The sequence below is a fragment of the Anneissia japonica genome, unplaced genomic scaffold, assembly GCF_011630105.1.
Source record: "Anneissia japonica isolate Jap-2015-1 unplaced genomic scaffold, ASM1163010v1 scaffold44224_len116398_cov150, whole genome shotgun sequence".
Classification (NCBI taxonomy): domain Eukaryota; kingdom Metazoa; phylum Echinodermata; class Crinoidea; order Comatulida; family Comatulidae; genus Anneissia; species Anneissia japonica.
The window spans coordinates 51,332-62,550 of record NW_022706332.1 but is presented as its reverse complement, the minus strand read 5'-3'; the positions used below and the strand labels follow the sequence as shown (position 1 = coordinate 62,550).

At 34.0% G+C, this 11,219-nt stretch overlaps 1 protein-coding gene across 1 annotated transcript in view; it reads left to right on the top strand.

The window, feature by feature from the left end:
* The window catches only part of LOC117106106 (armadillo repeat-containing protein 10-like), a 9,299-nt gene extending 1,427 nt beyond the window's left edge, over nt 1-7,872 (top strand). Inside the window, exons 2-5 of the mRNA XM_033247447.1 lie at nt 1,081-1,283; nt 1,936-2,070; nt 3,057-3,311; nt 4,757-7,872. Of these exons, the coding sequence (XP_033103338.1) occupies nt 1,081-1,283; nt 1,936-2,070; nt 3,057-3,311; nt 4,757-5,212 (1,049 nt within the window). The 3' untranslated portion in view covers nt 5,213-7,872. The remainder of the gene's footprint in view (nt 1-1,080; nt 1,284-1,935; nt 2,071-3,056; nt 3,312-4,756) is intronic.
* The last annotated feature ends 3,347 nt before the right edge of the window (nt 7,873-11,219 follow it).

The following is an 11,219-nucleotide window of genomic DNA, read 5'->3' as shown; positions in this document are numbered from 1 at the left end:
ATAATTAGCACTTGAAAAGGTAGGAGTTTATAAACATGCCTTACTACGGCAATATTAACTATGCAGGCGTAATCGATTGAATAGAATTTTAATTCGGGTTTGAAGTTTCTTTTAGGTGCACGTTTTTTGGTAGAATCGATGCTACGTGAAGATCGTTTATATAAATTTTTATGTGGTTTTCTTTCTCCCAATTCGATACAGCTGACAATTTTTCATAGCTTGTGAAAGTGCCACCGAGACGCAAAGTGTCTTCATCTGCCATCTTGAAACCTGTCTCTTATACACATCTAGATGTGTATAAGAGACAGAAAAAATATTTGCACATGCTCAATAGGACGTTTTCGTACTCACGAAGCAAGCGGCGCCCTTCAAATAGATCGGCGTAAGCATAGCCTATGATTAATGCTTACGACTCGGCGTAAGCATAGACACTTCGAATTAATTAATTAGGCTAGGCCTAGGTCTATCTAGTTAGTGAGCAGTTAAATAATAGTTACCTGCAGTTGGAGTATATTTTAAATTGCCTATTCTAATCATACAATCATGATGGGGGTTGATGTTATCAAATTACACAATCTTAGTCTTACTTATAATTTACATTACTTTATTTTTAATGTGCTACTGATTTGTTAGCTTAACAATTTAAACATGTAATGTAAAATGACTTACTTTTGACAGTTTCCCAAAAGTTTAAAATGAAATGTTTGTATTGCAATCAATATAGAATCTAATTATGTAAAAGTTAGTCATGGCCTGTGTTACTTGCAGAAACTTCAATGATCTGAAAATATAATGCCTAAACACTGTTCTTCTTTCAAGGTCTTGTTGTGGGGTAAAATCCATAAATGCACCATTATGAAATTTGGTCTCAATTTGATAATGGAAGTAGTTAATGCAATGCCATGTTTTCTTTAAATTTTCCCAGGAAATTTAGCCCTATTAAGTCAAAAAATTTATTATATAAAGCTTGGAAAGTAGTGTTTTTTTCTCTCTCTTTCATGCTTAATAAATTAATATTTAAAACCTTAGCAGAGATCATTACAAATATAGTATAATAATATAAAATGAATTATTTTTCAGGTAGTATACCAAAAGATGAAAACGATTCTAAAAAACCGAACACTAACGAAGCAGCTGAAGAAATTACAATACCAGTACAAGGTGTCCTGAGCAAGGAACAGATTTCAGGTCTCATAAAGCTTCTGCAAACCAACGTTGATGATAATGTTCTTCAGAAAATTCTGACAACAATCGCAAATGCTTCAGCATTCCAGCAGAATCAGGTATTACTGTCAAGTGTTTTGATTTTTTTGATTAAATGACTACAGCCTTTGTCAGGGATTGCAAGCAATGGTGTAATGATGATTCAAGGGGCCTGGGGGAAAGAAAGTGTTGGGTCCCTATGCATTTTGGTAAATTTATAGGAGTGTCACAAAATTGGCAGAGGGCCCTTTTTACCGAAAAATATCACTAATACCAACTGTAGCCTTGTAATATTATTGCTACTGTACTATAATTTGATTTAAATTATGTGTGAATTCTAGTAGCTCTTTACTTTTGGGTTGGGAATTGATATAAAAGAAGTGTTGTCATGTGAGTGCACATTTTGCATTCATGAGTTAAAAGAAACAAGAATGGCATTTTTTTCATTGCTGGTTTTGCGTGTCTACTGGTTTATAATGTCAAGGCCCTGTCGTCCAAACCGTTTCTCGAAAACCCATGGTATTTTGTGTTTATTTAATACTGTATTATCAAATGTCTGATAAAGTTATCACCATGCTCAGCAAAATGAAGTTAAATATGTTAAGAAAGCTCATTTAAGAAAGTCTACATTAATACCAGATGTCTCAGAAGTGGCTTCTTTTAAGTTAAGAACCACGCTACAGTAATAACAAATATTCATCATGCTGTTTGCGTTTTTTCTATTGCTATTAGGATTTGCTCCGGGAGATGAACGGAATTGAGCCGATTGTAAATATGCTGAGGTCTTCCACGCCATCATTGAAGACCTCATCTGCAATTGCTGTTGCAAATCTTTCCCTCAACCCTGAGAATAATGTTATTTTGCAGGTAAAGTATAGATGTTGAATTCAATTTACCATCAGCTCACAGTTTATTTCCCCCCTTGAGGTTTGAGCCCATTCACATTTTTATTTAAAACAATTCACTCTTAATGTTAGCCCACCCTTTATTTTTGTATTTCATTCCATACAAGTTAAATGGAAAGTCTACATTAATATCCAATTCACAGACATGTGCATCCCTCAAATGCATGTGTTTGCATACGTTACAATATCTGAAGCTGGGAACTCGCTGAGTCGTAAGACGGGGTTATAACCGTCTGTAGACAAATCCAACCCCACTTCCGGTGAGTGCTTGGCGACACGATGCCGACTGCTGATTGTCAGTGGCAGTCTGCATGGATCGGCATTAAAAATGACCAATTGCGTGTACCTCGTGGCGTTGCATTCTGCACAGAATCGCATCGCTCAACGGCCATCTTGCGCTGTGAGTGCTCAGCTTAAGAGACGGAGTTTAGCAGAAATGTCCATTGTAATCCATGTGAAAGATCATCAACTCAATTTGTTTGTGACTTACTTGCTTCTTGCTCACGCTTGTCTACTTACTTTCATGACAGTCTAGGCTTGCATCTCAAAACTTGCCGCTTTAGAATATTTTATGCTCAAAATAAACATTTAAACTGATAACAATAAGGATAATCAAAGCTGAAAGGCGCTTTGGATCTTTTGGTTTTGGTAAACCCAATTTAACGGTGAGTAAGTATACTTTTAGGATCCTTTTCCAACACTCAATAATAATAATAATATTTGCATCAGTACAGTGTGTATTTTATTCTTTTTATATTTCCAGTAGTTTTCTCTATGATTTAATTACTCAGGAAGTTACCTACAAATAGTAAATATAAATTAAGCTGAAGAGATTACTGTGTAATCAGTACATTATTTTTTATAATAAATATATAAGAATTACAATAAATACCAAAAAACTAAGATATTGTTTTAATGTACTGTGGTAATGTTTGACTTCATTTTTAGGAGTGTATTCCAGACTTGTGTAGTGTAATCCTAATGAAGGACGTAGAAGTTGCCCAAATATTGGCTGCCCTTCAAGCTCTGACGAACCTGTCCCTTATCACTCCCTGCAGTTCCTTCTTCCATCAGTCTATCCAATGTTTATTTGACCTGTTGAGTGTGGACGACCTGACCAATAATGTTAAACTACAGACTTTGAAGGTACTGGTCAATCTGTCTTGTGATGAGGCTATGATAGAGTCATTGTTAAAAGCTGAGGTATGGTGCATTCATAATAAGTATAGAATTTTATTATACTTTATCTGTTTTTATATTTTATCTGAAAGAAGGTTAGTGAAATAATATTTTCGTTTATTTGTTCGACTCATTATTCTTATTGTAATTCTAAGAAGTAATAACAAATTATGATAATTTTTTTTTATGCATTAAAATGTGATCTATTTGTGTTTTTATTATCTCTACAACCTTTGGTTTTTATAATTTAGGGCTTTTGTTAGAAAATATGGAAATTAAAAACAGAACGTCCTTTTATTTTCTTTTATTCTCTTTTGTACTTCCCAGAATTTTTTTTAACAAATTAAATTTATATTTACAAAAATGTGTTTTATTTTCTTAGCTAGATTTGTCCCAGAAATAATTTAGTTCTTGTTATTCTAGACATCTTTTTAAATATTAATCAGTTGAACTAATTACTTAACACCCTTCACACTTATTATTATATTTTTATTTGTATATGTAACTAAAAAGAGATTATCATCTTTATAAGCTTTTTGCTTTTTAAATTCTCCATTTCCTTATTGTTGTTTAGTGAGTCATGTTATGTTACTTTGAAAGAGGAAGGAAATTAAAAAAAAGAAAAAAGAATGGAGTTAAATAACCTTTTGGTTAAGATGTTTTTCAATCCGAAGATCCTGAGTTTAAACTCTACTCCCTGAGCCTCAAAATGAGACTTAGTTTAAAGACAGAACTCACTAGCGTTCCTGATTTTAGTTTTTTCAATCCTTGTGTAGAATAAGCATAAATAGACATGTCTTCATGGTTGAAATATCAAAATTAAAAGTGAGTTCAACTCTCATTTCATGGAAATGTGAACAATTTTTAATGAAATATAAAACCTGTATATGAAATAATTGCGTTTTCGTGGTGTGCTTGAGTAAGGCACTTTATCTGCATGCCATGAGTATGAGTGGGTACCTTGCAGGGTTGCTGACTCATGTGGCACATTGGCCCATCTTCTAAACAGTCAGTCACAGACCAAATGCACCTCTAGGCTCTAGGGAACAGATTGGCAAAGTGCGGCTCACATCTAAGTTTGGGTGCGGCCCTCTGACCCATTTTTATGCCTATGGTATGGTGCCGTTTTTAGAATGAATGATAATTGAGGTAACTAACACTGAACAAAAAATGAAATGGCATCCATATAAATTGTGCATAGCATTGACTAGACAATAATGTCCCATAATTTAGTTTAGTTTTAAAAATTTAGCACTCCCTGAGCTCCCAGCACCCCTCATTTTGTTATTCGACCGGTAAACATATAAATCCCAGTCTGACTTGCACTGACTACAGCAGCAACTTAAGCATATGGACTAAAAAACCTGAGAAAAAATTGGTTTTTGTTTGAAAAAAGGTGCAATATAAGTAAACAAATATTATAATTATCTAAGCATTTTAAAACCACAACAAATTGTTTTATTTCTTAGCCACCAGCTGCTTTACTTAATTACCTTCAGCCCCCTGTTGAGGATGACCATGCATTACGTGTCCTGACCTTGTTTGCTAATGTAACCAAAGACTCGCAGGTGAAGGAAAGAGTTGAGGAATGGAAACAATCCAGGAAACTTAAGAAGCCATCTGAACAGGACAACAGTTCATCAACAGAAGATGTCAGAAATGATCCGGACCATGTGCCCAGTTATTCAAAGCATCTGTCAATGATACAAGAAGAGGAAGAAGAAGTTGATATCACCGAAAACAACTCAACCGTCCGCCCGGCCACCTCTGTACAGAGTATCGATCTCATCCCAGATAACACACTGTACGACATGGTTCACGGTAACTCGTCGCTTAGTCTGAGGTGTTATGTTATGATGCTGAAATTATATGACCACGACGAGATTCAAGTACAAGCTAACCGACTGTGGAACTACTTATATTAAGAGAATCGCAGTCTTTTTCTTTGCTCTGACCAACATTTTTCAAAATAGTATTGCCAAAATCAGTCTGATAATGATTTAAAATTTTGTACAGATATTAAAATACTGTTCCTTATAAATCTTGTAAATATAATTCAAAGGAATAAAAGAGATCTACTGTATATCTATATAAATTTGAAAGATCACATGTTTTGTGTATTTGCCATGTCTTTATTTTATTTTATTGCTATAACATGGGGAGATAATATACGTATAATATACGCTGGCTAATATTTGCCTTGATTGTGATATTGTGTGTGTTGAAAGGTATGAAGCCAACTTTAATACAATAGTAATATTGTTTGGTACCATTATTCATTTTAATATTTTTATTGTTATTAATATTATTATTATTATTATTATTCATATCATTATTATCATTATTGTTAATATTATGGTGACTATTATTTTTTTCTTCCAAAAGTACAGTATTATAAGATGAGATCATGCCCCCAATTATTTTTTTGCATGTTGTAAAAAAATTTGTGGACCCAGTGTTGAATGAATGTTGAAGCAGTATGCTTAGTTTTGGTGTGCTTTCATTCAGAACACCTTGATCATACAATTGATTATGATGCATCTTCTAACCATATTTCTGTTCAGTTCTAGCCTGCTCATATGGACATGTTTTTAAAAGGTAAAGGTGGTTTTTAAAAGATCAGTGTGTGAGGGAACAATAAATAGATGGGACTGCATATTTTGAATTGTACATACTTATGTAAGAAAATTGGTATTTTGGCTGTCAAAACAGTTGATCTTTCCCCCTTTGAATCAATTTCACATGAAATGTGTCTCTTAAGATAGTTTTCAAAGCTGTCTGTAAATATATTTGTGAGCAAACTACTCAGACACTACTTGACGCCCTGTATTGACGAATAACCTTGATAGCATGTTGTGTCTCGTAGCAACTCAGCAGCTAAACTTTCCACCTCATCAACCCATTTTGCAAGCACTTATTCTTTGATATTCGATACAGAATCAATTATACATAATGACGAGACTGTAGGTACACTTTTTCAACATCTATTAGTAATTTCTCATGCTCGTAACATATCTTTTAGTTGTACTTAATACACAGCATGAGCGTTTTCTTTGAACAAATACTGATGTTCTATAAATATGCCACAATTTTATTATTACTTTTTTATCTCCGACAATGTAGACTAGTTGTCTTTTATGATGACGTCGTCTGTGAATTCTGTGCCGGCCAAAAATTGCATGTGGCTAGTCTAGTAGTCAGTTTTTGTTGATTAACATAAGTTTTACTTTAAAAAAACCCTTAAATTGATTGTCAGCCAATTCAAGGGTCTATGCAAAAGAACATAGGTGAAAGTTAAAATGTATGTTAGATTTTGTTTTTCTAATTTTCAAGTGAAACCAATAATTTATTTTGGAAAATGAAATTAGTACTGTTACAAGTGGCTTCGTTGAGTAAAGGCCAACTCAGACAGCGTCGTACGACGCAGCCCGACGCGATCTGTTGTCGCGTCGGGTCTGTGTGAGTTAAACGCAGGCGCGATGGTGTGCGTCGGGGGCAGTCGCGTAGTAGAATATTAAACATGCTTAATATTTCTCACGACGGCTTACAACTGTCCCCGACGATAAATTGGGTCGGGCTGCGTCGGCCAACGCTGTCTGAGTTGGCTTTAAGTATAATTAACTTTGAAAGGAAACTTTTATAATTATATGCAAGCATAAACCTGCCTACATGCTGCTATACAGTTTTAGTACATAAAAAGAGTCTGTACTTTTGTATTATTTCTAGCTTAGTTTTCTTTTTTGTTTTTTTGTACTGAAGTTCTAGTACTTAATTTTAACTTTCTCTTTGATCGGTAAATATTTCTCATTATTACGGGAATATAATTCTACAGTAACTTAAATCTGGCATTGGTATGATAAAATTAGAAGAAACAGAGAGTAGGTTTTAATTTTTACCCATTATTTATCCAGCCAAACTACTCTATTTAATGTATATTTGTTATAAATTCATTACTACATAACTGATTACAGTACCGAAAGGTCCACTGATTAATCTCAGATAAGAAAGTATAATACATACTCCAAGTATTGAAATACACGCCATCGTGTTGGGATTCAATATTTCGACATTAATTATGTCATCTCTGATTACAGTACAGTATGTACAATTTCTTTTTAAAAAATTCTGAAAATTGAAAGCATCTTGCTTTAAACATTTTCAGATTTAAGTCTTCATACATCAAATTACAAGAATTATTTATATAAATATATTACAGTGATGGCATCTTGTATTCTCAATAGACCTTTCCACTAAGCTCCGCCCCTTGGATTTTGTTGCTAAGGTCCCACAAGATGGCAGTGTTAAAACATACGCGAACACGTGCGCTTGTGGGGCAACATGTGTGTTTGTGAGACGCGCGCGTATTTCTAGCTCTGTTCTGATTAGTCAGTTGTTAAGTTTGATTGACACTCCGGAAAGGTCTATTGGTTCAAGGATAGGATCAGAATACTGTATAGTGGTTTTAAAAATTCATTAATTATATTCTGTGGTCTCCCATGTGCAATATTGTTACGCTTTAAAAAATAAAATGTTGCTGTTTATTCTGCTGAGATGTTAAAACAATAAAAGCATGAACGAAAAACTTGTCTCTTGCATGATTTTTGAAATCAAAATAAAGACATTAGAGTGGTCCACATACAGATGAAGACAATGGCTGTAAGTATTTATGTTGTAGTAATGGAGAACTCATTTTCAAGACTGAAATTTAAGTAGCTTGAAGAAGTAGACTGGAGATTTGATGCAATCAGTTGGAAATATAATAAAAAATGATCTCATTTATGGAGGACTGAAATACAAGTTACAATAGCGCACCGTCTTTCGGTTAAGCCGTTGTTCCCGTGTGCATTGATGGCCCATGTGCACGTTAAAGAACGCAGTACACTCTTCGGAAAAGAGTAGGGGATTGTCTAACGGTGTACTGCCCAATCACCACCAGAAGGACCCCACTGGAAATAAGTCATCTTCTAGACTTTCGTGGGCTATCCTTGGTGTTCACACCGAATAAATCCAATCCAATCTATTTCTCATCAGTATTCATTGACTATGTTGCCTGTCACGTGACTCAGTCGATACTCTTCATTACGATATATATAGTCCTATTTATGTTCATTGCTTTTCCTTAGAAAATGTGTACAATATATATGTGTGTATGCTTGTGTATATATTGAAAATATTATTAATTATTAGTAATTTGTTGCGATTATCGATTGTACAATTTTGTTTCTTTTCCGATAGTGTTTCAAATATGTAGAGTATGGCCTATGTTGTTTAACATATATGTTAAACCCCTCCAAAACTTCACATTGTCTTCCTTTCCAGATTCATACTTCCCAGGCCAAATTTTCCCATATTAAAACTACGCAACTTGGAAATTAAACCATCTTCTTCAGTTGAAAATTTAGGTGTTATGGATGAGACCCTTTCGTTTAACCAATATATTAATTTAATTTGTAAATCCGCTAACTATTACCTCCGCAACTTAAACAAGATTGTAAATACCTCAACCCGAATTCAACGGAAACACTTCTTCATGCCTTTATTTCCTCGAAAATTTGTTATTGTAATTCATTTTTTTGGCCTCCCTTCTTATTCCATTAAACATTTACAACGAATCCAAAATCAATATTGAATCTGTCTCTTATACACATCTAGATGTGTATAAGAGACAGCATTTATACTCCTGGGTGGAGAGAAGCAATGCAGATAAAGTGCTTTGCTCAAGGACACAAGCGAAATGCACAGCGATGGATTGAAACCCCGACCTCAAGCTTGGGAAACCAAACCTTTCACGCTGCGCCAAACCGCTTCTATAAAATGAAGTTGGATTAAACATCGTCCATCTCCGACAGACAGAAACCATATGACCGAAAGTCCGCTGATTAATCTCAGATAAGATAGTATAATACATACTCCAAGTATCATAGTAGTACCGGTAGTGAGAGAGCAGCTTACCTCAGTCGGCACACTGTGTGTGCGCCGAACCGTGGAGATCTCTAGGTCCACGGTTCAATTCCCATCGCTGCCTCTCCTTGTGTTTCACCTAGAGGGCTGAAATACAAGTATACAATAGTGCACTGTCTTTTGGATGAGACGTTTAAGCCATTGGTCCCGTGTGCATCTATGGCCCTGTCTCTTATACACATCTAGATGTGTATAAGAGACCTGTACGACATGGTTCACGGTAACTCGTCGCTTAGTCTGAGGTGTTATGTTATGATGCTGAAATTATATGACCACGACGAGATTCAAGTACAAGCTAACCGACTGTGGAACTACTTATATTAAGAGAATCGCAGTCTTTTTCTTTGCTCTGACCAACATTTTTCAAAATAGTATTGCCAAAATCAGTCTGATAATGATTTAAAATTTTGTACAGATATTAAAATACTGTTCCTTATAAATCTTGTAAATATAATTCAAAGGAATAAAAGAGATCTACTGTATATCTATATAAATTTGAAAGATCACATGTTTTGTGTATTTGCCATGTCTTTATTTTATTTTATTGCTATAACATGGGGAGATAATATACGTATAATATACGCTGGCTAATATTTGCCTTGATTGTGATATTGTGTGTGTTGAAAGGTATGAAGCCAACTTTAATACAATAGTAATATTGTTAGGTACCATTATTCATTTTAATATTTTTATTGTTATTAATATTATTATTATTATTATTCATATCATTATTATCATTATTGTTAATATTATGGTGACTATTATTTTTTTCTTCCAAAAGTACAGTATTATAAGATGAGATCATGCCCCCAATTATTTTTTTGCATGTTGTAAAAAAATTTGTGGACCCAGAGTTGAATGAATGTTGAAGCAGTATGCTTAGTTTTGGTGTGCTTTCATTCAGAACACCTTGATCATACAATTGATTATGATGCATCTTCTAACCATATTTCTGTTCAGTTCTAGCCTGCTCACATGGACATGTTTTTAAAAGGTAAAGGTGGTTTTTAAAAGATCAGTGTGTGGGGGAACAATAAATAGATGGGACTGCATATTTTGAATTGTACATACTTATGTAAAAAAATTGATATTTTGGCGGTCAAAACAGTTGATCTTTCCCCCTTTGAATCAATTTCACATGAAAATGTGTCTCTTAAGAGAGTTTTCAAAGCTCAATCTGTAAATATATTAGTTAGCAAACTACTCAGACACCACTTGATGCCCTGTATTGACGAATAACCTTGATAGCTATTTGCTAAGCAAGCACCGTTGTGTCTGGTAGCAACTCAGCAGCTAAACTTTCCACCTCATCAACCCATTTTGCAAGCACTTTTTCTTTGATATTCGATACAGAATCAATTATACATAATGACGAGACTGTAGGTACACTTTTTCAATATCTATTAGTAATTTCTCATGCTCGTAACATATCTTTTAGTTGTACTTACGCAGCATGTGAACAAATACTGATGTTCTATAAATATGCCACAATTTTATTATTATTACTTTCCGACAATGTAGACTAGTTGTCTTTTATGATGACGGCGTCTGTGAATTCTGTGCCGGCCGAACATTGCATGTGGCTAGTCTAGTAGTCTGTTTTTGTTGATTAACATAAGTTTTACTTAAAAAAAACCCTTAAATTAATTGTCAGCCAATTTAAGGGTCTATGCAAAAGAACATAGATGAAAGTTAAAATGTATGTTAGATTTTTTTTTTCTAATTTTCAAATGAAACTTTGTTGAGTGAGTATAATCAACTTTGGAAGGAAACTTTTATAATATATGCAAGCATATACCTGCCTACATGCTGCTATACAGTTTTAGTAAATAAAAAGAGTCTGTACTTTTGTATTATTTCTAGCTTAGTTTTCTTTTTTGTTTTTTTGTACTGAAGTTCTAGTACTTAATTTTAACTTTCTCTTTGATCGGTAAATATTTCTCATTATTACGGGAATATAATTCTACAGTA